This window comes from Pelobates fuscus, chromosome 5, assembly GCF_036172605.1.
Source record: "Pelobates fuscus isolate aPelFus1 chromosome 5, aPelFus1.pri, whole genome shotgun sequence".
In the NCBI taxonomy this organism is placed as follows: domain Eukaryota; kingdom Metazoa; phylum Chordata; class Amphibia; order Anura; family Pelobatidae; genus Pelobates; species Pelobates fuscus.
This window is the reverse complement of record NC_086321.1, coordinates 380,984,595-381,012,293: the sequence shown is the minus strand read 5'-3', so window position 1 is coordinate 381,012,293 and position 27,699 is coordinate 380,984,595. Positions and strand designations below refer to the sequence as shown.

Below are 27,699 nucleotides of genomic sequence, written 5' to 3'. Positions count from 1 at the left end.
GCCTTAGGAAGTCTTATCAAACCTGCTAGCTCTCCATTGTACAAGAAATACTACAGGGTAATAATCCGAATAATAGCCTGAGCTCTGTCACTGGTTTCCATATTGCAGAGATATAATCACTGCATTAATTGGTTTGAGCATGGCGACCGCCATCTCGGGAATCAGCTTTTGTGTTTTTTGTTGTTTACACTATTAGAAGGTAGAATGAAATATTGAACACGGAGCTGGAGCAAGTCGTGAGAAAATGACATTCTGTTTACATTGTTCACTGTGACCCCAATGCAGGAAAATGTCAGCAACGAAGTCAGCACATCTGTTGTAATAAAATACAATACAGTGATTGTAATGTAACGTGTGTAAAGGGGACTGACTGTTTGGCACACAGGAGGTATATGTATCCACCTACTCCAAACAGGCTGCTCTATAGAACTGTCTGTATCTGGTATGGGTGTGTGGAGCTCTGCTTTACAAGGGTTATATAGGTGTGTGCAGTGTGTGGGGGGGGTGTACTCTTGGGTTTCCAGCAACTCGCACATTCTGTACCTTGAATGGGTAAGGCAGTGGCTGAGTGACAGGCAACAGAGGGTTGTAGTCAATGGAGTATATTCGAAGCTTGGGCTTGTCACCAGTGGGGTACCTCAGGGATCTGTACTTGGACCCATTCTCTTTAATATTTTTATTAGTGATATTGCAGAAGGTCTTGATGGTAAGGTATGTCTTTTTGCGGATGATACTAAGATATGTAACAGGGTTGATGTTCCAGGAGGGATAAGCCAAATGGCAAGTGATTTAGGTAAACTAGAAAAATGGTCAGAGTTGTGGCAACTGACATTTAATGTGGATAAGTGCAAGATAATGCATCTTGGACGTAAAAACCCAAGGACAGAGTACAGAATATTTGAGAGTCCTAACCTCAGTGATTATTTCTGATGACTTAAAGGTAGGCAGACAATGTATTAGAGCAGCAGGAAATTCTAGCAGAATGCTTGGTTGTATAGGGAGAGGTATTAGCAGAAGAAAGAGGGAAGTGCTCATGCCATTGTACAGAACACTGGTGAGACCTCACTTGGAGTATTGTACGCAGTACTGGAGACCGTATCTTTAGAAGGATTTTGATACCTTAGAGAGAGTTCAGAGAAGGGCTACTAAACTGGTTCATGGATTGCAGGATAAAACTTACCAGGAAAGGTTAAAGGATCTTAACATGTATAGCTTGGAGGAAAGACGAGACCGGGGGGATATGATAGAAACATTTAAATACATAAAGGGAATCAAGACAGTAAAGGAGGAGACTATATTTAAAAGAAGGAAAAACTACCACAACAAGAGGACATAGTCTTAAATTAGAGGGACAAAGGTTTAAAAATAATATCCGGAAGTATTCCTTTACTGAGAGGGTAGTGGATGCATGGAATAGCCTTCCAGCTGAAGTGGTAGAGGTTAACACAGTAAAGGAGTTTAAGCATGCGTGGGATAGGCATAAGGCTATCCTAACTATAAGATAAGGCCAGGGACTAATGAAAGTATTTAGAAAATTGGGCAGACTAGATGGGCCGAATGGTTATCTGCCGTCACATTCTATGTTTAATCTGTATACACAGTGAGGGGTATATGTGTGTAGTACATAACCCTGCTTTATATACAGTAAGGGGTATATGTGTGTAGTATGTAGCCAGCTGTATATGCAGAGATGGGTGTATAGAATGACTATATGAATTAAAGGCATTGCTACCCGTGATAATAAACAGAATTAAATACTACAATAATCCTAAGCCATTTGTGTAAAAGGTTTGATTGTATTCCACGTTTTTGTGTCTCGACATTGTATGAGCTCCTGCATTATGAATATTCAGAACGGCATTTCTAGCGGAGCTTTATCCACGAACGTCGCCCACTATCCATACAACTCCTCATCGTGTGTGTATTGTCCATTAGCAAAGTCTATTTATATCCAGAATTCTTTTGACCTGCGTAATTGTTCTTTAATACAATATCTGACACGGGTAACTAAAGTTGGTCCGCTTACTTCCTCCGATGTGAAACTTTGAAGGAATAAAGAATCTTCTTTTAGAAATGCATTCAGGCGTAAGCCACAATATATTCTGTATGGAATCTGCTCTGTAGCCAGTATCCCCGGCTGTCATTTACCCCAATAAAACAGAAATAAGCCAATGTATGTGATTCATGTGATTTACTTTATGTAAATGATAGATCAGTGTATTTAGCAATACATATTCCCACCATTTGGTTCACAGGTTACGTGTGGGAAAGAAAGCACTAGAGGGAAAAACATTAGGGGAAAAAAAAAAAAGTTTATTAAAGGGACACTAAAGGCATGCAGACCAGATCTTTTCAATGATGGATCTCAAGGAGGTGGAGCCAAGCAGCCGAGCAGACACGCTTCATGAAAGCTCCTGGCAATTGGCGCTATATTCACCCTAATCTCTCCCTATCTCCTTCTGATACTCGGGCATCGTAATGGGCCGGAAAAATTTAAAATTAAAGCCTGACAAGCCACGTCCAGGCCCAAGCACGTGGTTAGGCCCAAGATGGCCGACTACCCCCAATAACTACTCGGAGGAGTCAGACTTTTACCAGTAGTAAGAGAAGGTCGAAATACCTGCGGCACAACCCCCAAAACCGGTCCCCACGGGCCTCAATACCTCACCGATCACCACCAAGGTCCTGACGACACTCTTGTCAGGCCTCCAGAACTGGCGGACACAGCAAAGATCCGCGAGGAAATACGAGGCCTGTTGGGCAGGATGGGTGCCTTGGAGGGAACCACCGGGGAGCATGCCATGCAAATTACCTCCCTACAACGAGAGATTGACCAATTACACAAGCAACACAAATCTTATGACCAACGCTTTACTGTGACACAAGGGGCAGACTGAACGTGAAAATAAAAGCCATCACAGAAGATATACCTGCTGACGATATACCTCACCTCCTACAGCGACTATTCACTAAACTGCTGCCCCCGAGACAGGGTAGTGCGGTGGGCCTAGAAGGGATCCTTCCGCATTCCCAAGTCGTACAGAGCATCACAAGCTAATAACGCTATCTAGCCTCATCAAAGGCGTAAACCCTCACACTTTATAACCCGCATAGTATTCATGACCAGGCCCTCCCAATTCAGCTTCTAAGGCCCTTGGAAGCCCCACACATGGAGTAGTGACCCCTAGGATGACCCCTGACTTATAAGCCTGTTTTACAAGTAGTCTTCACATAACCACTCAAATGTCTAGGCAGCTAATATTGGAGACAGGCTGTACTTCTATCATATTGCAAACCATGGATACGTTAGACCAGCATGTGACCTAGCTACTTAAACAAAAATGTGTGCAGTAATCTTCTATGCCCTGTATTTAACGCGTGTATATTATCATCCTTGCTACTGCTGTTGGGGTACTGCAAGAAAGTATGTTAATTATTTGCACCACAAAAATAAAGAATAAAAAAAGATGGATCTCGGTGAGGTGTTCTGGGTGCAGTAGTCCTGTCATTCTAATCGTGCATTCTAATCCGGATAATACAGACACTGTTCTAGTCTAGTTTAATCCCTGCGTACTTCACACACTTACACTCTTTGAGCCCCACTGTCAATTAAATAAATTTTATAAAGAGTGTTGTGCAGGCAGGAGGCAGCAGTGTAATGGTACCAGCTTTACGTACCGAGTGACATTCTATACTGTGGGAATGATATATTCTATATTGTGGGAATGATAGTTTCTTCTCTCTGTATGTACAGCATGAGATTTATTAAGGAGCTACTGGAATGAACAGAAGTAGTCCATCTATAGCCCTTCAGCTTTCTCAACCTCCTGTCCCATAATCCTTTGCCAGCAACGTGCAATACATATCTGAAACTGTTCACAAACTGGTGACAAAAAATAGAGCTGTTTTTGGCTACTCCGTTCCCTGATTTCAAACCATAGCATGCCAATTGAGGATGTTTTCGTTTTTATTTGGTGTTTGACCTATGACCATATGTAAAGACTTGGGAGCTAGTTGTTAGTCTCAGAAATAGATTATAGCTATCAGAAAGATGTGTGTGATGATAATATGAATATTCCTTATCTCATGTGTCATCCCTTCCCCCCATGTCAATTCTCTTTATCCAGGTTTTGCATGCAGAAAAGTGTTCGACTGGTACCAGGAGTCAATCTAGACCTAATAGAAAAGTAAGTGGAAATAAGTGATTTTTGTTCAAATTAACTTGTGTGCTTTTTGTTTTTTCTTCTCTCCCTCCCCGGCACAGAGTGCGCACATTCTCTCTGTGCTGGTGAGAATGGTCCAATCTGGTGCTTCTATATGATAAGCATCTTATTGGACCATGGAGAGGGACATGATGACATCAGAGGGAGATTGGAGACATCGTATTATATGCTAGGAACAGCTCACAGCCTGATAGACAGGAGAAGATAATTAGATTTGGCAGAGACGGCCTATGGAGACTTTGAGGGTTTAGATTAATTATAGACGCCCCTGAACTTATTCACAGATACAGAGGTTAATGACACAGCCGCGTACGCAGATTGGCCATTAGAAGCACATTAACCCTGGAACTCTAGCTGCATCACTTTATTCAAATTTGTCGATTAACCCTACCGGTGCATTTGTATTAAAAATTTGCCTCAAATTGTTTCATTTTAAATGTGTGCGATTAGTCAGATCCACCTTAAACACAAATGAGTTTAACATGTGCTATAGAGAAAATATTTTCCAATTTGCTTTTTAAGGCTTGCAAATAAAATGACATATACTTATTCCATCTTCCAATTTCCTGCTTCATTCTTTCTCTCCCTTCCCATTCTGTATCTCCCCCCTTTCCCATTCCGTATCTCCCCCCTTCCCATTCCTGATCTCCCCCCCTTCCCATTCCTGATCTCCCCCCCTTCCCATTCCTGATCTCCCCCACTTCCCATTCCTGATCTCCCCTCCTCCCCATTCCTGATCTCCCCCCTCCCCATTCCTGATCTCCCCCCTCCCCATTCCTGATCTCCCCCCTCCCCATTCCTGATCTCCCCCCTCCCCATTCCTGATCTCCCCTCCTCCCCGTTCCTGATCTCCCCTCCTCCCCGTTCCTGATCTCCCCTCCTCCCCGTTCCTGATCTCCCCCCCTTCCCATTCCTGATCTCCCCCCTTCCCATTCCTGATCTCCCCCCCTTCCCATTCCTGATCTCCTCCCCTTCCCATTCCTGATCTCCCCCCTCCCCATTCCTGATCTCTCCCATTCCTGATCTCCCCCTTCCCATTCCTGATCTCCCCCTTCCCATTCCTGATCTCCCCCTTCCCATTCCTGATCTCCCCCTTCCCATTCTGATCTCCCCCTTCCCATTCCTGATCTCCCCCTTCCCATTCCTGATCTCCCCCTTCCCATTCCTGATCTCCCCCTTCCCATTCCTGATCTCCCCCTCCCCATTCCTGATCTCCCCCTCCCCATTCCTGATCTCCCCCTCCCCATTCCTGATCTCCCCCTCCCCATTCCTGATCTCCCCCTCCCCATTCCTGATCTCCCCCTTCCCATTCCTGATCTCCCCCTTCCCATTCCTGATCTCCCCCTCCCCATTCCTGATCTCCCCCTCCCCATTCCTGATCTCCCCCTCCCCATTCCTGATCTCCCCCTCCCCATTCCTGATCTCCCCCCTCCCCATTCCTGATCTCCCCCCTCCCCATTCCTGATCTCCCCATTCCTGATCTCCCCCTCCCCATTCCTGATCTCCCCCTCCCCATTCCTGATCTCCCCCTCCCCATTTCTGACCTCTCCTCCCCATTCCTGACCTCCCTCCCCATTTCTGACCTCCTCCCCCCCATTTCTGATCTCCCCCCTCCCCATTTCTGATCTTCCCCCTCCCCATTCCCGATCTCCCCCCCGACCATTCCCGATCTCCCCCCCGACCATTCCCGATCTCCCCCCCGACCATTCCCGATCTCCCCCGACCATTCCCGATCTCCCCCGACCATTCCCGATCTCCCCCGACCATTCCCGATCTCCCCCCGACCATTCCCGATCTCCCCCGACCGATCTCCCCCGACCATTCCCGATCTCCCCCGACCATTCCCGATCTCCCCCGACCATTCCCGATCTCCCCCGACCATTCCCGATCCCCCCCGACCATTCCCGATCTCCCCCCCGACCATTCCCGATCTCCCCCCCGACCATTCCCGATCTCCCCCCCGACCATTCCCGATCTCCCCCCCGACCATTCCCGATCTCCCCCCCGACCATTCCCGATCTCCCCCCCGACCATTCCCGATCTCCCCCCCGACCATTCCCGATCTCCCCCCCGACCATTCCCGATCTCCCCCCCGACCATTCCCGATCTCCCCCCCGACCATTCCCGATCTCCCCCCCGACCATTCCCGATCTCCCCCCCGACCATTCCCGATCTCCCCCCCGACCATTCCCGATCTCCCCCCCGACCATTCCCGATCTCCCCCCCGACCATTCCCGATCTCCCCCCCGACCATTCCCGATCTCCCCCCGACCATTCCCGATCTCCCCCCGACCATTCCCGATCTCCCCCCCGACCATTCCCGATCTCCCCCCCGACCATTCCCGATCTCCCCCCGACCATTCCCGATCTCCCCCCGACCATTCCCGATCTCCCCCCCGACCATTCCCGATCTCCCCCCCACCATTCCCGATCTCCCCCCCGACCATTCCCGATCTCCCCCCCGACCATTCCCGATCTCCCCCCCCGACCATTCCCGATCTCCCCCCCCGACCATTCCCGATCTCCCCCCCCGACCATTCCCGATCTCCCCCCCCGACCATTCCCGATCTCCCCCCCCCCGACCATTCCCGATCTCCCCCCCCCACCATTCCCGATCTCCCCCCCGACCATTCCCGATCTCCCCCCCGACCATTCCCGATCTCCCCCCCGACCATTCCCGATCTCCCCCCAGACCATTCCCGATCTCCCCCCAGACCATTCCCGATCTCCCCCCGACCATTCCCGATCTCCCCCCGACCATTCCCGATCTCCTACTTCCCGATCTCCCCATTCCCGATCTCCCCCCTCCCCATTTCTGATCTCCCCCCTCCCCATTTCTGATCTCCCCCTCCCCATTTCTGATCTCCCCCTCCCCATTCCCGATCTCCCCCTCCCCATTCCCGATCTCCCCCATTCCCGATCTCCCCCCTCCCCATTCCCGATCTCCCCCCTCCCCATTCCCCATCTCCCCCCTCCCCATTCCCCATCTCCCCCCTCCCCATTCCCCATCTCCCCATTCCCCATCTCCCCCCTCCCCATTCCCCATCTCCCCCTCCCCATTCCCGATCTCTCCCCTCCCCATTCCCGATCTCCCCCCTCCCCATTCCTGATCTCCCCCCTCCCATTCCTGATCTCCCCCCTCCCCATTCCTGATCTCCCCCCTCCCCATTCCTGATCTCCCCACCATTTCCGATCTCCCCCCGACCATTCCAAATATCCACCCACATTCCTAAGTCCCGATCTACCCCCCCACATTCCTGATTCCCGATCTCCCCCTCCCGTTCCCGATCTCCTCCCTCCCCCATTCCTGATCTCTCCTTTCCCCCTCCCCCGTTCCTGATCTCTCCTTACCACCTCCCCTCCGTTCCCGATCCATCCCTTCCCCCCTGCGTTCCCGATCCCTCCCTCCCCCCCTGCGTTCCCGATCCCTCCCTCCCCCCCTGCGTTCCCGATCCCTCCCTCCCCCCTGCGTTCCCGATCCCTCCCTCCCCCCTGCGTTCCCGATCCCTCCCTCCCCCCTGCGTTCCCGATCCCTCCCTCCCCCCGCGTTCCCGATCCTTCCCTCCCCCCTGCGTTCCCGATCCCTCCCTCCCCCCTGCGTTCCCGATCCCTCCCTCCCCCCTGCGTTCCCGATCCCTCCCTCCCCCCTGCGTTCCCGATCCCTCCCTCCCCCCCCGCGTTCCCGATCCCTCCCTCCCCCCCGCGTTCCCGATCCCTCCCTCCCCCCCCGCGTTCCCGATCCCTCCCTCCCCCCCGCGTTCCCGATCCCTCCCTCCCCCCCCGCGTTCCCGATCCCTCCCTCCCCCCCCGCGTTCCCGATCCCTCCCTCCCCCCCCGCGTTCCCGATCCCTCCCTCCCTCCTGCGTTCCTAGACTTGCTTTTTTCCCATTTATTGAAATAAAGTATTCCCCCCACCTCTCTGTTCCTGTTATTAAATTCTATTTAAACCTCAGCAGTACACCGTTTCCTGCACAACATTGCGCTCAAAGCCACTGCCGTTCTGTTTAGGAATCGGATCAGCCGTTCGGGCCTCTTCTTACATTGTTCTGTCTCTTGATTATTTGGGGAATTTGTGAAGCACTGGGCTCAGCACAGCAGCAGGAGAAGCTGATATTTTCTCCCAATAATGTAATTATGTGAATGAGAGAACTTCTAAAGAGCTGTGCCCCGCACACAATGCATGGAGAGAGAAATGAATTATAATGGAGGTGTTAAGGGATAAAGTATCCGGAAGAATTATTCTTTGTGAAAGCTGCCTAAACATTGTCCTGGATTGTTTGATTGTTTGATGTGGCAGAGCCTGTGATTTTATATTAGGAAAGTTATTGTTCAGCAAAGCGCTGGAGGTTGAACCAAATTAATCTTCATACTGCGGTAGTGCACTCATTGTGGAGGGAGTTATAAACAGTGACGCAATCACAAACGCATATCATGATCCATTTGGTGATATGTAGGCAACCTAAGAATATAAAGGGCAAATTGCAACTTTTGTTTCATGAGAAAATTAAGAAATCCAAGATTCAACAATTAAGTCAGACTCCAACGGCCACAAAAATAAACGATTTTAAAGGGACATGCATTACTTTAAGACACTTGTCTCATTCAAAGGCTTTAGCTTTAAATTAGACTTTTACCGCACTTTGCAGGATATAAAAAAGCAGGTAAATATTTTGTTTTTCATATTTGTGTTTTTGTGTTTTTCTTTTTTATGCTTTCCACATCCACTCCAGGGAGGGTACAATGATTTAGCCAATTAGTGTCCTATCCCTAGGAATGCTGGAAAAGTGCATTGGGCATGTCTTACATATTTACACATGTACAGTTTGATTGGTCTCTTCACCTGCAACATCCTGACAGGGAGAAGAGAGGGAGTCTGATCAGTGTAATCATGCAGAGGAGGCTCCTGTGTCGGGTTTTCTCTCCTGCTGCTGCTGCACATATTATGCCTTGTTTCTGTCGCTAGTGGGCTGGTCTGAAACGGAGATGGGTTGGGTGGTGGCTGAAGAAAATACCCTAGCTGAGAGGCGTGCCCAACAAAGCAATCTGACTCAGTTTATAAATATTACATGCTTTTCAACAGTTTTCCTGCTTTATTTTGGTTTGTAGATTACTTTACATGTATTTGCTTGTTGGTTTAAAAAATTGTCAAGTGATGCATGTCCCTATAAAGAAGAGGTGTGATATATACAATGTATTTCTATTTTGAAACCACGCTCTCCCTGGAAGCCATTTATAGGAAATTATTTTCTAGATACGCACAGGCTCCTGTTGTGTTCATTTCTAATGCACTCATTGTATGACCTGCACATTCATTTAACTGTAAAACAGATCTGAGCACCCTGTTCTTTTACAGCTGTCTAGTGGTTCATTTCTCCCCTGTAGTGATGGCCGTGCCCCGAGGATACACGGTTTGCGGGCTTCTTTTCTGTTATATCTTCTTTTATCTTAAATTCATCATAAGAATCTTGCTGTCAGACATAAAAATGTCCCACTACATCAAATCAAAGAATATGTAAATTCCTCATTGCAGAAGGTTCTCCAGAATATACTTTTTCTAATACTATCTTTTAAATGTAACCATGCTGGGGGCTTCCTTTCAAATGAAATAGTCGCTTTGTTTCAAGGCCTTTACAATGAACAAGTTTGTGTCTGCTGGTGATAAGGAGATAAAGAATATTAAGCATTTTCTTGTTTTAGGTATTACTGAGTTTCTATAGTATCCACCAGAGTTTAGAGTTTTCACAAACTAAAATATACAAATACTACTCCCCACAACCAAATCTAAGCCTGCTTCTTTTCCAGCAATTCCAAAATGATTCTTCTCCTGGTGATTTATTGTATCTCAGATTTAATTTAAACTCCTATCATGAATACCTTCCATGTTGCCTACAATATAACCACCACTCTCGTGTCTTCGCCTACCTACACGAAAGCCGCTCTCGACCGATTAACGTTCCTGTATTGACATCCTAGCAAATTTTCTTGAAACACTACATTCTAACGACTTATGTAGACAAATTGTTTTCATCTCTCGAGGGTACCTATACATAATATCTACCCCAACAAGTACGCAGCACAACTCAAACCAGCATCTAAATGAAACCGTGTTTGTTTTTCTCCTATTTCTCATTTTTTACATTTATTTCATCTCCTCTTCATTCTGTGCTCTCAGAAGCATTATATATTCTAGGTTGACAAACGTCTGTTCACTATTTTGCAAAAAGCTTTGAGCTTATATCCATCCACTGTCGGTAAAACCAAGACGACGAGATGCTACTTAGTGTGGATTATAACCTTGACTTGCTCACTGGAATTCTTATTGCTTATATGTTGATATTGCAAAACATAGCCATGATTTTAAAATACGGGCAAGGAGATGGTCTTCAGAATTGTATCCATGGTTGCGTTCTGTTTGTTTGGAGAAGCCAGTTACAGAATACAGAAGAAAACATAAAACCGTTTCTGGGAAGTTATCCTTGTTTAATACATGAAATTACTGAACATATGACTTCCCTTTTAAAGTACAAAGCATTTATAGGTTGCTAGGTTTCCTATGTATAGAGCACTACAGGAGGAGAGATCTATTGATCAGACCTGGAATCTTTAAAGAATGTTATGATGTACTGGAGTTTGGAAATACGATGTGTTGGGACCAATTGTGAGAGCACCAGTAGCTCAGCAGAAATGCTTGAAAGAAAATGTATATTCAGCAGAAAATTCTGCAGCTTTTAAGAGACAATGGATATAATTCTTGAGTAGTGATGTCCCGAACTGTTCGCCGAGAACCGCTCGCCGGCGAACATAGCTTGTTCGTGGCGAATGCGGCGGGCGAACATATGCGATGTTCGGTCCGCCCCCTATTCGTCATCATTGAGTAAACTTTGACCCTGTACCTCACAGTCAGCAGACACATTCCAGCCAATCAGCAGCAGACTCTCCCTCCCAGACCATCCCACCTCCATGACGAATAGGGGGCGGACCGACCATCGCATATGTTCGTTCGCCACGAACAAGCTATGTTCGCCCGCAAACGGTTCCTGGCGAACAGTTCGGGACATCACTATTCTTGAGGTAACTTATACCCCACCTCCTATAGACTGTAAGCTCATTTGAGCAGGGTCCTCTTCAACCTATTATTCCTGTAAGTTTTCTTGTAATTGTCTTATTTATTGTTACATCCCCCCCCTCTCAAAATATTGTAAAGCGCTACGGAATCTGTTGGCGCTATATAAATGGCAATAATAATAATAATAATAAACAAAAATCGCCAAAATGGTGCTTTTTCAATATTGTTATTGTCCAACTTTGCACATAATCCATCGATGTCCGTTGACATTCTACGCCAATGAATTAATCCAATCACAGTCTCCTTATATTGTCCTTATATGTTGCCATTTCTATCTGTAATAATTGACTGGTGCTGTGATTTGCTTAAGCTGAGCAGTAAATATTTGTTGCAACAATTGCCCAGCTCAGTATATGGACTCGACAGAGCTGTGCTAGTGAATATATTTATTTTACTATTGTACATTCGATGTAATCAGCACTGCTCTGGTTGACCCTGGGTATGTTATAAGCCGGATTTAGTTGGGTTCACAAACCTTGTTTGAGTGGATTACCTATGTATTGTATGCAGGGGGTGTCTGCTTCAGCTGGGCTGGCTAGAATACTGTATGTGACCTTGAGACCTAAAATCACACAGAACGTATGACACCATGATGGGCCGTCGGTCACAGCCCTAGTTGCTTACAACTTAAAGAGCTAATTGTGGGCTTTGCAGTAGAAGACTAAGCTACCCCTGTCCATTAATGCACTCTGTGCCGCCACTGCACATTTCTTTTAGCACTCTTTGCTGCTCTAAAGGAACAGAGTGATGTCAGAACCAGTGGCATCCCACCACGCACATTTCTTTGAGCACTCTTTGCTGCTCTAAAGGAAGTGATGTCAGAACCAGTGGTGCTCTGGAGTTCCTGTGTAACAGTCCTTTCATAGACATGCAGTGTTACTTCTTACAGGCGAACAATGCACTATGTCCATCTAAGAAGATTTGTTTTTTTTCTATCCAGTGAATATTAGGCATCATTCTGCTCACAAGTTGACACTCTCTATACACTATTTTCTACCCTGGGACCTACCTATGAAGGGAGTACATTGCTTTAAAACAGGACACGGTAGGCACCCAATAAACTTTAGCTTAATGAAGCCGTTTTAGTGTATAGATCATGCCGCTGCAGTCTCAGTGCTCGATTCTCTGACATTTAGGAGTTAAATCAATTTTGTTTCTGTTTATGTAGGTTTAACTACACCTCCACTAAATGTGACTGACACCACCTGAATTTGAAAAAAAAAATCATTTTCAATTTAAATCTTTCAGTACAATGTGTTTACTTTAGAAGTTTTAATCTCCTGCTGTTAATTGCACACACAGGAGGCTCCTGCAGGAGATAGAAGGCTATTAACAGAGCAAGAGATATTAAATAGGCTGTACAATAAAAGAAATTTCAACATTAGATGACTTGTTACAGGACGTGTTTAGGAAGGCTGTGTAAGTCACATGCAGGGAGCTGTGGCTAGAGAGCTAGTGATTTAACTCCTAAATGGCAGCGAATTGAGCAGTGAGACTGCAGGGGCAGGATCTATACACCAAAACTGCTTCACTAAGATAAAGTTGTTTTGGTGATTATACTGTCCCTTCTGAACATTCATATAAATCTGCCTGGTGAAGGTTATAATAGGTTTTCGCAGACTGTTCGATCTCTACACAGATCCAGTGGACGCATTGGCGGATCCAGGGGGGGGGCAACGGGGCAATTGCCCCCCCCGATATTCTCCCCTGCCGGCTAGTGCAGGGCTGGCATTGCCCAAGCGCCAGCCCTGCAATGTGCCTGCGGACCGGGGAGGGAGATCAGTGATCTCCCTCCCCGGTCCGCAGGCACATTACTGACAGCCGACCGGAAGGGGAGGGTGAGAGGACCTGGGAGCTGTTACCAGCAGCTCCTCCGGGTCCTCCTCTCGCGAGATTTGGAGCGTTGCCGCGGTTACCACGGCAACGCTCCAAATCTCGCGAGAGTGAACTCTAGCCCTGGAGCGCGGGCTAGAGTTCACTGGAACCACTGGACCACCAGGGATTCCCCACTTGGACCACCAGGGATCCAGAAATGTCCCCCCTCCTCCTCAATAAAGGTAAGAAGGGAGGGGGGACATAATATATTTTATTAAATACATTTTTTTTATTTTTTTATTAAAAAGCCTCCCTTCCCTCCTCCCCTCCCCCCATACACACTGGCCCCATACACACTGCCCCACATACACTGCCCCCATACACACTGCCCAACATACACTGCCCCCATACACACACTACACACACTGACCCCATACACACACTGACCCCATACACACACTGACCCCATGCACACACTGACCCCATGCACACACTGACCCCATGCACACTGCCCAACATACACTGCCCCCATACACACACTGACCCCATACACACACTACACACACTGACCCCATGCACACACTGACCCCATACACACACTACACACACTGACCCCATACACACACTGACCCCATACACACACTACACACACTGACCCCATACACACACTGACCCCATACACACACTACACACACTGACCCCATACACACACTACACACACTGACCCCATACACACACTACACACACTGACCCCATACACACACTACACACACTGACCCCATACACACACTACACACACTGACCCCATACACACACTGACCCCATACACACACTGACCCCATACACACACTGACCCCATACACACACTGACCCCATACACACAAACACTGACCCCATACACACAAACACTGCCCCCATACACACACTGCCCCCATACACACACTGCCCCCATACACACACTGTCCCCATACACACACTGTCCCCATATAAACACTGACCCCATACACACACTACACACACTGACCCCATACACACACTGACCCCATACACACACTGACCCCATACACACACTGACCCCATACACACACTGACCCCATACACACACTACACACACTGACCCCATACACACACTACACACACTGACCCCATACACACACTACACACACTGACCCCACACACACACTGACCCCATACATACACACACTGCCCCCATACACACAAACACTGCCCCCATACACACACTGCCCCCATACACACACTGCCCCCATACACACACTGCCCCCATACACACACTGCCCCCATACACACACTGCCCCCATACACACACTGCCCCCATACACACACTGTCCCCATACACACACTGTCCCCATATACACACTGTCCCCATATACACACTGTCCCCATACACACACTGTCCCCATATAAACACTGACCCCATACACACACTACACACACTGACCCCATACACACACTGACCCCATACACACACTGACCCCATACACACACTGACCCCATACACACACCATACACACACTACACACACTGACCCCATACACACACTGATCCCATACACACACTACACACACTGACCCCATACACACACTACACACACTGCCCCCATACACACAAACACTGCCCCCATACACACAAACACTGCCCCCATACACACAAACACTGCCCCCATACACACAAACACTGCCCCCATACACACAAACACTGCCCCCATACACACAAACACTGCCCCCATACACACAAACACTGCCCCATACACACAAACACTGTCCCCATACACACACTGTCCCCATACACACACTGTCCCCATATACACTACACACACTGACCCCATACACACACTGACCCCATACACACACTGACCCCATACACACACTGACCCCATACACACACTGACCCCATACACACACTGACCCCACACACACTCACACTGCCCCCATACACACAAACACTGCCCCCATACACACAACCACTGCCCCCATACACACAAACACTGCCCCCATACACACAAACACTGCCCCCATACACACAAACACTGCCCCCATACACACAAACACTGCCCCCATACACACAAACACTGCCCCCATACACACACTGTCCCCATACACACACTGTCCCCATACACACACTGTCCCCATACACACACTGTCCCCATACACACACTGTCCCCATACACACACTGCCCCACACACACACTGCCCCACAAACACTGCCCCATACACACACTTCCCCCTTACACACACTGACCCCATACACACACTGACCCACAAACACTGCCCCACATACAAACACTACACACACTGACCCCATACACACACTGCCCCCACAAACACTGCCTCCATACACACACTGCCCCACAAACACTGTCCCCATACAACACTGTCCCACAAACACTGTCCCCATACAACACTGTCCCACAAACACTGTCCCCATACACATACTGCCCCGCACACACTGCACACCTATACACACACAGTGCCCTACACACCCTGCTGCCCCCCCATACACACATTGCCCCAAACACACACACACGACCCCCCCATACACACAGTGCCCCCATACACACACTGCCCCACACATACATACAGTGCCCCCCCATACACACACTGCCCCACACAGACATACAGTGCCCCCATACACACACTGCCCCCTAACACACACACTGCCACCCTTACACACTCACACTCACTTCACCGCTCACACACACACTGCACCTTTCACACACACTTCACCCCTAACACACACCACTTCTCCTATGCCCTATATCCCAGCAGACCCCAGGTAAGTTGTCAAACTGTTCTTAAACGGTATGACTACTTACTCCGGGGTGGGATCCTGGCACTACTGGCACCATAACTACTACACTGAGCTGTAGTGGTTATTGTGCTAGGATTATTTTTTTTAAATAATCTACAAGTGCCCCTCCCGAGATCAGGCTCTGGATCCGCCACTGAGTGGACGTTGGTCTGTGTATTTTATTATATACCTGCAACCTACCTTTATTGCCTGGCTATTTGCTATTTCCGGTTTATTATACATACTTTTAAGGAGCAAAAGTGTACACTTCTTTTACGATTTACACATCTGGGATCTTGTCCACAAAAAAAAATATCTATATATTATTTTTTTTAAATAGTTTTTATGGTTTTTTTTTGGGGGGGGGGGGGGGGTTCAGGGGGTAAATTTTAATAATACTTATGTTGTGAGTAAATATCCCTTTAAGTTTCCTTCCTATTTTTCAGATTGCAAGCCTATTGGGACAGAGAGTGTAGGATATGAAACAACTTGTGCTGTCTTACTGAATTGCTATTACCATTTTTATACGCCTAAACACGTCTAGATTTGTTTTTCCTGTCTCCGCTACCATCTATCTGTAAAAATTGCCTGTAAAGTGGCCCCTGACAGAGACTGGATCCTGTGTAATTGGCCCCTATTGTCCCTGTTGGAAAGGTGATTTGGGGTTAATTTGTTCCCTGCATTCTCCCTGATAGTTATTGAATTAATAGATGTTTATTTAGTCTGTCAGGAAATGGTTTATCTAAGAATGGAGAGATCCTACTTTTTCTGTATCCTTATCCAGATCACATCCCTCTGACTCAGTACCTGGACCTTTGTATGTCCCTGCAGAACATGTTGCCACTTTTTAAGTAAATTCCGGATGTCTGTTCGTGTAGAGCAATAATTGTGTGTTTGGCTGTTCTCCGAAGATACGGGAGGATGAGAAATAAAACTGACATTCAAGTCTTTTCATTCAACACAATGAGGAATCGTGTGTGGGATATGATTCACGCTTAACACACGCAAACATTTACCGAACGTCACCTGGCTTTTGTTTGTGCTATCTCCCCGGCTCAGGCTGCTCTGCGCTCGCGTTATCTCACCATCTGCAATATTCCACCTGTCGATCTCGCACACACCATCAGTACCATTTTAACGGATAGTGGACAGAGGGAGCTACGGCAGACCAACCGTCGGGAAGATAAACTGCTGTGTCAGCTTAACAGGCATCACTTGACAGAGTACACATATTTTCTTCAAACAAAGTTACATTGTTACTAGATGGAAAAGGTTTCTCTAACAGAGAGAAGGAGCTAGCAGGACAAAGATCATTATAGCTGTATTATCGTTATTTTCTACCCCTTAGCTTCTGTAAGAGGTTTCTTCATACTGCCAAGATTGGCTAAAATGTAGATTTAAAGCCATCCGTGCCTCCTTGGAATCTACCCCCTCCCACACCTGTACCTTTGTTCATTCATCAATTAATATATTGCCCATATTTCTGGCAATAGAATTGATCAACCCGAATATCCTCTAATCTGCATCTAGTGTAGTTGCAAGGGTTAACACTTAATGCAGCAGCACTGATCAAATGCCAAAAGGTCTCTTCTTGCAGTATCGGATCCCTGCAGGGTAAATCGCACATAAATGGCAGCGTAGGATATGGAAATCCCCTGCAACACCCCCTCTATCCTGTGCATCAAGACCTCTCCCCTGCGCGTGTGCCAGAAATATCAATTAGTCAAGCCCCACTTCATCTCTGTGTTCATGTGATGGAGCCTGGCACCTGGGGACCTGTAACTCACCATTTTAGCTGTCTTTAAAGCAAGAAATACAGTTTGTTTTCTCATTAGACAGAGCGCCTGACGAGGAAATTACCCATAGCCGCCTTTAACCTCTTCATCTCCGAGAATCTTTAATAGTATAAATCTCCTGTGGGTTAACCAGAGGGAATGTGAATGTACAGCACAAGTCATCAAGGGCTTTTTATATAAACAAAGCAGACTCATTAATATTATAAAAAAAACACATTAATTAGTTATGTTTAGAAGCCTGATTGGCCAGTTAACTCTTTCAGAAATTAGCTCAGACGGAGTAGCCCCGATCTTTCTGATTTGCATTCCCCATGACTCTCCACCAACCTCAGATGAAGTCTCATGCAAAATGAAGAACAGATATATTTTGGCTACCGAAGTCTAGCTGTCACTGGTCTAAACAAACAGTCGGGGCTACTTATCATTATTCATAATGCTGATCTGAGCAACTTGGTGCACGTGCTGCCTGTAACACGTGGGAGTCTGAGAGCAGGGCTTTTTTTCTTTGTTTTTATCTGTTTTGTATTATACAGCCATGTTATAGTGCTGCTCTGTCCCATGTGTGCCATATTTAGAGTTGTCCTTCTTTGCTCCATTCTTTGTAGGTAACCGTTACATACCGGGAACACCCCACAAGAGTTGCTGTTTTGGAGATGCGCTGACCCAGTCATATAGCCATCACTATTTATTTAACCCTTGTTAAAGTCACTCAGGTCTTTTCATTTGCTAATTTTTCCTGCTTCCAATACATGTTATTCTACAACTGACTGTTAATACATCCCACCCCCTGACAGCTCTCATTGTGGTTTTAATGTAGGTTTTCATATGGAGCTCTGGCGCAGGTTTTTCTATGGAGCTCTGGCGCAGGTTTTTCTATGGAGCTCGGGCGCAGGTTTTTCTATGGAGCTCGGGCGCAGGTTTTTCTATGGAGCTCGGGCGCAGGTTTTTCTATGGAGCTCGGGCGCAGGTTTTTCTATGGAGCTCGGGCGCAGGTTTTTCTATGGAGCTCCTTGGACACAGGTTTGATTGCCAGGAGTCTCGTTTTGTACTTTTCATGTGTGACAGAGGCCGACGTCAGCTGACGCTTTACGCCTACACACAGAAAGCGGGGAAGGCTCTGTTGCTTTCCAGGGAATATGTTGGATACTGAACATTGTGGCAATCAAAAGGCTAATGAGACTAAATGAGTCTCTTCATCTGGAAAGCATGACTGATTAGGGCTAACTCAGAGACCATTAGTGACAGGATGAGGAGCCGGGGACGTTGCTGTGTCTTTTCAGATTCTCTAAAGCATCCTTGACAGTCCTATCTGGTTTCTCAAGCATAGCGCACCTGTTCGGATCACAAAGGCAAGCAATAAATCAGGACCTTCTACGGGGTACGAAGAGATTGCCGTGACAGCTTGACAGGTACAGCGCGGCCCAAACAGTAGACTAAGGTGTCAGCTGCGTTTTCCATCTGTCCGTGAGAAGTTCCCGGTGTAAATATTTAGCAGGATTTCCAGACAGCTGATAGTCGGCATTGCCAGTATGGGCAGATATTTGGCTTGAGTGTACCAGATCCAATAAAATATAATCACACAGTCATCAAAGCCAAAACATTATAATGCTAGAAAATGTTCTCATTAATTACACAATTGCCGACAATAAATATTCATGGACCACGTTATTTCATTCCATCTTTCCCTCCTTCAACCTTTTATGTGTCATGTGCCCATTCTGTAGAACCTGTTCTGATGGATGTCAATGTTCTTTTTATCCAACAGTCTGTATCACTCTGCACGATATAACGATGGTTCTACTCTGCCCAATGTAACGATGGTTCTACTCTGCCCAATGTAACGATGGTTCTACTCTGCCCAATGTAACGATGGTTCTACTCTGCCCAATGTAACGATGGTTCTACTCTGCCCATGTTAACAATGGTTCCACTCTGCCAATGTTAACAATGATTCCCCTCTGCCAATGTTAACAATGGTTCCCCTCTGCCAATGTTAACAATGGTTCCCCTCTGCCAATGTAACGATGGTTCCCCTCTGCCAATGTTAACAATGGTTCCACTCTGCCAAATGTAACAATGGTACCACTCTGCCCAATGTAACACTAGTTCCACTCTGCCAATGTAACACTAGTTCCACTCTGCCAATGTAACACTAGTTCCACTCTGCCAATGTAACACTAGTTCCACTCTGCCAATGTAACACTAGTTCCACTCTGCCAATGTAACACTAGTTCCACTCTGCCAATGTAACACTAGTTCCACTCTGCCAATGTAACGATGGTTCCACTCTGCCCAATGTAACGATGGTTCCACTCTGCCCAATGTAACGATGGTTCCACTCTGCCCAATGTAACGATGGTTCCACTCTGCCCAATGTAACGATGGTTCCACTCTGCCCAATGTAACGATGGTTCCACTCTGCCCAATGTAACGATGGTTCCACTCTGCCCAATGTAACGATGGTTCCACTCTGCCCAATGTAACGATGGTTCCACTCTGACCAATGTAACGATGGTTCCACTCTGCCCAATGTAACGATGGTCCCACTCTACCCAATGTAACGATGGTCCCACTCTACCCAATGTTAACAATGGTCCCACTCTGCCCAATGTTAACAATGGTTCCACTCTGCCCAATGTAAGAATGGTGTAAAACTCTGCCCAATGTATCAATGTAACACTGGTTCCACTCTGCCCAATGTAACGATGGTTCCACTCTGCCCAATGTAACGATGGTTCTACTCTGCCCAGTGTTTTCATGGATAGCATGCTAACTGTATACCTATATTGCCTTCTCTGTAAGAGGGAGACACTTAATGTACACCTATATTGTCTTATCCAGAATTCCTGGCCGGCTGAATGACAGGAGGACACCTCTTGGAGAGCTGAACTGGATCTTCACAGCTATAACAGACACTATAGCATGGAACGTGCTTCCCAGGGGTACGACAAAGTAAACCCTATGCCATAGCATCTCCTTCTTTTTGCTTTGTTTTTAAGTACTGAGCAAGAGTTCACAGGTATACTAGATTATATTAAACCTAGAGTGCCCCTTTAATAATATAAACCCACCTAGTATAACTGTAACCTAACCTACACAGGGCATCTAACGTGTGTGGGAGCCTGGAGTGTCCCTTTAATTATATAAACCAACCCAGTATAACTAACTGTAACCTAACCTACACAGTGCATCTAATGCAGTGATGGCGAACCTATGGCATGCCGAGCCCCCTCTGTGGGCACGCGGCCACAGGTCGCCGGAGGGAGGGAGGGTGCGCTCTGCCGGCGCATCCATAAGGCGGCACAAGTGGCCGCCTTAAGGTGCACCGGCCCGGCGGGCGCAAAACCGGAGTGACCGGCAGGAGGTGAGCGCATAGCGCTCCCTCCTGCCAGGCACTCTGTCTAGCGTGGCCGAGCGCGCCGCGGTACAGGAACTTATGTTTCCTGTACCCGGGCGGACAGAAATGGAGTGCTCACAGAGAGAGCACTTCCTGTCCGGCTGGGTACAGGAAACTGAGCTCCGCAGTGCGCTCGGCCATGCTACAAGGTAGGAGATCAAGGACAAGTGTGTGTGTGGGGGGGGAGTGAAAACTAAGGGTGGGATGGGAGGTAGAAAGAAAATTGAAGGGGGAAGAAAACTGAGTGAGAGATGGGGGAAGAAAACTGAGTGAGAGATGGGGGAAGAAAACTGAGTGAGAGATGGGGGAAGAAAACTGAGTGAGAGATGGGGGGAGAAAACTGAGGGAGAGATGGGAGGAGGAAGAAAACTGAGGGAGAGATGGGGGGAGAAAACTGAGGGAGAGATGGGAGGAGGAAGAAAACCGAGGGAGAGATGGGAGGAGGAAGAAAACTGAGGGAGAGATTGGGAGGAGGAAGAAAACTGAGGGAGCGATTGGGGGGGGAGAAAACTGAGGGAGAGATGGGAGGAGGAAGAAAACAGAGGGAGAGATGGGAGGAGGAAGAAAACTGAGGGAGAGATTGGGAGGAGGAAGAAAACTGAGGGAGCGATTGGGGGGGGAGAAAACTGAGGGAGAGATGGGAGGAGGAAGAAAACTGAGGGAGAGATGGGGGCAAGAAAACTGAGGGAGAGATGGGGGGAAGAAAACTGAGGGAGAGATGGGAGGAGGAAGAAAACTGAGGGAGAGATGGGAGGAGGAAGAAAACTGAGGGAGAGATGGGAGGAGGAAGAAAACTGAGGGAGAGATGGGAGGAGGAAGAAAACTGAGGGAGAGATGGGAGGAGGAAGAAAACTGAGGGAGAGATTGGGAGGAGGAAGAAAACTGAGGGAGAGATGGGAGGAGGAAGAAAACTGAGGGAGAGATTGGGAGGAGGAAGAAAACTGAGGGAGAGATTGGGAGGAGGAAGAAAACTGAGGGAACTGAGGGAGCGATTGGGGGAGAAAACTGAGGGAGAGATGGGAGGGGGAAGAAAACTGAGGGAGAGATGGGAGGGGGAAGAAAACTGAGGGAGAGATGGGAGGAGGAAGAAAACTGAGGGAGCGATTGGGAGGAGGAAGAAAACTGAGGGAGAGATGGGAGGAGGAAGAAAACTGAGGGAGAGATGGGAGGAGGAAGAAAACTGAGGGAGAGATGGGAGGAGGAAGAAAACTGAGGGAGAGATGGGAGGAGGAAGAAAACTGAGTGTGGGATGGGGAAAGAAAAAAGGAGGCAATAATAGTGCAATACAATATGGTACAGTACAAATAATGTACGTAGTCACTATAAGAAAATCATACATATTTAATACAGCTATTTAGAGCTCTGCTGTATTGCGCGTGGACGGTACAATCCCACTCTAAGGATATAATGGTGGTTGGAATAGTGTTGATCCTCCAGATGCAAATGCAGATATACGTAGTATATATGGGGGTAAGAAGAACAAAAAGAACTCCAATGGTGCAGTAAGTACTGGTATATCGAGTAAATAGAAAGAAATGTACTTAAATTTTTTAGAGCAAGACTTGCTCTAGTTGGAACAGCATGGCTGGTATAATCCCCACCTTAGGATATAGATGGTATGAGGTAACAAGCCAAAAAAAATTACTATAAAAGTAACTATTTATTATAAAGAACATATAAACAATAAAAGGTATATAAAATAAGTTGAGTCCCACTTGACGCGTTTCGCCTGACCAAAAGGCTTTTTCAAAATTGTGAAACGTTTCAAGTGGGACTCTTTTAACTTATTTTATTTACTTTTGTTTATATGTTCTTTATAATAAATAGTTACTTTTTATAGTACTATTTGTTTTTTGTTTTTTTTTGTCTTGTTACCTGATACCATCTATATCCTAAGGTGGGGATTATACCAGCCATGCTGTTCCAACTAGAGCAAGTCTTGCTCTAAAAAATGTAAGTACATTTCTTTCTATTTACTCGATATATCAGTACTTACTGCACCATTGGAGTTCTTTTTGTTCTTCTCACCCCCATATATACTACGTATATCTGCATTTGCATCTGGAGGATTGTACCGTCCACAGGCAATACAGCAGAGCTCTAAATAGCTCTATTAAATGTGAGTGGTAGCGACTACCTACATTATTTGTACTGTACCATATTGTATTGCACTATTATTATCTCCATTTTATTTCTTCTGAGGTTTACAACATTATATTGCCTTAAGGTTTATGTATGTATGATCTTTGAGGCGCAGTATACACCATATATTTCTTCTGTATAACTGTAACCTAACCTACACAGTGCACCTAACGTGCGTGGGAGCCTGGAGTGTCCCTTTAAAAATATAAACCTATGCTGTGATTTAAAAAAAATTGTAGACATGACACTCAAATCTAGTCCTATCGGGCTGCAAATTGGCCAGACACCTAGCAATCATATTATGATTTATGCAGTTATTACCAGCTCCCGCTCTAATCTTGCTTATTGTTCTATTAATCATAATAAAGGGTTTTACAGTTTGTTGCATTTAATCCTGTATTGATGTTCCGTTGCATTTGTACCTTCAGACCTGTTCCAGAAGCTTTTCCGACAAGACCTATTGGTCGCCAGTTTGTTCCGTAACTTCCTGTTGGCAGAAAGGATCATGAGGTCCTACAACTGCACCCCCGTGAGCAGCCCCAGACTCCCCCCGACATACATGCACGCGATGTGGTAAGATGCCGTCTGGTGTTATTTTACAGAGATACTTTGTGTTTTGATAATGTTTACAGGTATCCTCTCATAGCATTGGAAGTGTTTGAAACGGTGCATCGATCAATTTAAAATAAATGTCAGCTGGCATGCACAATGAAAATCCAGGCCATGTTCTTCACACACAACTTGTGATTTAAAAGTCATGTCTCATTCGTATTGTAAGAAAAAAAAAAAGCTTTTATGTAAACAAATTGCCTGGATCCATTCAGAAACGTCTGGAAGGACACTGATACACAATGTATCACGATGTATAAATACATTTTAACCTTAAAAAACGACATCAGAGCATTGCCATATTGGAGTCTCAGTAGTGCATAAATGTATTTGTTTGGGAGAGGGGGGGGGGGGGGTATTTAAATTTCAACCTATGCCCCGCCCACTCCCCTCCCAAGTGGAAGCAAGCAATCATGTCACGTGATTCATTATCAGGAAAGTTTAGTATAAAAAAAAATTAAATATACAACCTTTTGTTGTTTATTTTTCATGATAAACCAATGTGTTCTGCAAGTTAAATGTGCGAACAGACTGTATTATTTTTATTAGTTGATAATTCTTTTTTCCAGATTAACACTGAATAATCTCTATTTCACCTTTTACCCCTGGATTAAACGTCATAAAGGATCCAATAAATAGGAGTATGGGGACGTTATTTTTATAGCTCCATTTTAGACATTACTGCAATCATAGTTAAAATATATTTTCTTTCTACTTAAGATAAACATTTTAAGGCTCACATAACCACATTGATTTGTGATGATTTGTGTTTTTTCTTAGAAATCTTAAAAGGAGATTAACCTTTAATCTTCGGAAGTGAAATCCAATCCCCTGTCACTATGTGGCTTTTGGATCTCCGTAATGTGACCTTCAGTATGCCATGTAAATCCAGCGTCCTACATAGAGGCCAGCAGCGAGCTTTGCACAGAGATTGCTGGCTTTGATCAATAGGGAGTGTAGAATAGAAAATGACTTGGTAAAATCCACATATTCACTTGCGTTGAAGTGTTATAATAAGAAACGAGTCAAAGTAATGGAATCCAACGTCTAGATCCTCTCATTATCTACTCATAGAATCTGAGGGCCAGGGATTACCTGTGATAAGTGTTCATTTAATATAATATATCTAATATATAATATTCATATCGAGTCTTAAAATGGCACAGTTACTAGAATTATATTGACCTTAATCGTCTCAAATCTGTACACCCAAAAGGGGCCCCTACTCGGAGTATAGCTGTCCAGGTTTATTTCCCATATAGGGATATTTTGGAGTTTTTCTTTTTGCTATGTGATAACACATTTTGTAACCGAGAACTGCTTGATTGGGGGAGTAGGGGTCTCCTGATCATTCTGTGTATACAGACACTTCAGACATAAAGCTCGGCCCTGAATTTAGCAGTTATTTTCTCGCTTTTTATTGTGGAGACACTCTTCCCAGACTTGCCTTACTATTTTAATGGTCCATGACATTGTATCCTTTGTGACCATGACTGGGGGATATCAGCAGCTAACTGCAGTCTGTAATTTGCCAAGTTTCCAAAATTGCATTTTTGGTGCAGTATGCCCAACAATTGCCTAGTTAGAACTCTGATGTACAAGGTGGAGGTGGTGTAGTTTCTGGTGATTTTGACACTTGACACAACCTGTCACTTTTTTGTTACTTTATATGGTCTATAAATCAAATGTTATTGTGAGTCCATTTTTTGGAGAGGGATTTATATTGTCCTAGGTTTTTAGATCTAGTAATTACTGAGTGAGAAGAATTCATCTGTCTAAAGTTATACTTGGTGTCTGATAACCTACATCTTTTCAGTTGTTTTGTACAATTGATCTGGTGACTGACCATGGTGCAAGACAGAAAGGATGGGGCACTCATATTATTGTATTGAAACATAGAATTATTAAAACACACTTTCGGGGGCGGGGCCGGACCGCCGAGCTGGCTGGTCGCATGCAAGACCAGCTCCTGCAGCCTAAGACGGAACCACACAAAAACCTTACGATTTTTGGCACAAAACCGACCGGCAACGGCGGCCGCCACCGGGCGGAGAACCCTGGCACCAGGGTGAGGCTGGCCCAACAGGCTTCAGTCCCCTGGAGGCAGAATCCGACCTGACTCAATTGAGGCCTACTCCGGAGGCGAGCGGGGCGGACGGCCGCTGCCCTGCCGCACACCGTCCAGTTCTCAGAGTCAGACCCATGGGGAAACCGGCCCCGTACCTCCCCCCTATGGTCCGGGCGGGTGATCCCGGTCTACACCCTCGGGACCCGACCACCGACCGGTATAACTGGTGAAGCAGCAGGGCCACCAAAACCCGCGCTCCAGTCACAGACACCAAGATGGCGGAGGCCACGTGGGATGGAGTCCTGACCAGAACCTCCCCAAGCTGCTCATCCACAGCGGCAGCACACCACAGGCACAGGTCCTTGCCACAACCACACACCTGCAAGCACTCCTGCATCTTAGCATGCCGCCTACCCTCGCAGAGACAGTACCCTCAGAGGCCGACCGCGGGACTCCGGTGCACCCTCACTCCTCCAAGCGGAGCAACACACCGCCCCACAGGGACAATAGTGACCCGCAACTACCGCTGGACTGGGGGGCCCGCCGGCACATGAAGAGGCAAAAATTGACTGTCCACATTGCCGCTGTCAGAGAGATCCTCGCATGCAGATTGGGCACAGCGGAGGTCTCGCCCAGCATTACAGCCTGTACGCCCTGATACCACACACCAGCAGCTGCGGAGGGGAGACATATCCCGTCCATCTGAAGAGGGACTTGTTATAAATGAAAGACTCACCTTTCGCCACCTTTCCCTCAAAGCCTGAGATCTGATGCCTGGTGCTATACCCTATCACTATGCCTGCCTATGGACCACACCGTAATTCTGAGCACCCGGCTTGTGGATCTCACCAGCTTGTCTTTAACTGACTGTCACTTATTGAAATCACAAATGCATGTTTAATTGCTGTTTAACCTGATAAATGTAAAATGCAGGATTTGAATAAGCACACTTAATTTATCTCGGTAACGCGACTTCACTAGAGACGGACACAATAATCGACACATGACCCACCTGTTTATTTACTTTAAGACTTGACTGGTCGGACCGCCTGTTACTGCTCACTATCACGGGGAACATGCACACCATACCAGAGCACAGCAGGTAAATCAAGACTGCACCTAGGGCCCGAGGTTAAAGCGACGACATCCAGCACACTCACCAACCCTAAGCTACTGTAACCAAACGACTGAAGTATACATTATCGCTGACCAGCACGCACCCAGCTTGATTTTGTTATCATCACTTTATGCTTTGTTTGCCTCTCGTACAATAGTCTACCTAGAAAGGCATTACTGACGGAATAGCATGTTCATAACATATCTAAAAAATGTGCGGAAACCCTCATGCCATAAATGTAAAACTACTATGTTTATGCCTTTAAAAATGCTGTTGTGGCACTGACAAATGCTATGTTATTCCTTGCACAAAGAAAATAAAGAATAAAAAAAAAAAAACACTTTCGTTGTTTCCATCTGATGCCGAGGGCAATCAAAGCTTCCTCTTGTGTTCCTAAATGGCTAAGCCCAGGAGCGTGGAGAGTAAATCAAAAGACGGATGATAATGCATGCTCTATAAAAAGATCATCTTTGGTTGCTAAGCACATTGATCCATAATCTTCATAGCTATTAAATGGCTTGTATTCTGTGTAAGAATAATTAACGCTTTCAATTCCAGGTTATTTTAAGCATCTCATTTGCTTTTTTTTCAGAACTCT

General features: G+C 46.4%; 1 protein-coding gene across 2 annotated transcripts in view; it reads left to right on the top strand.

Moving 5' to 3' along the window:
* RPTOR (regulatory associated protein of MTOR complex 1) overlaps positions 1–27,699 on the top strand; it is a 204,205-nt gene that overhangs the window by 145,955 nt on the left and 30,551 nt on the right. For both annotated transcript variants that reach the window (XM_063456325.1, XM_063456324.1), the window contains exons 7-9: positions 4,128–4,187; positions 20,610–20,710; positions 23,736–23,880. In XM_063456325.1, coding sequence (XP_063312395.1) covers positions 4,128–4,187; positions 20,610–20,710; positions 23,736–23,880 — 306 coding nt within the window. The remainder of the gene's footprint in view (positions 1–4,127; positions 4,188–20,609; positions 20,711–23,735; positions 23,881–27,699) is intronic.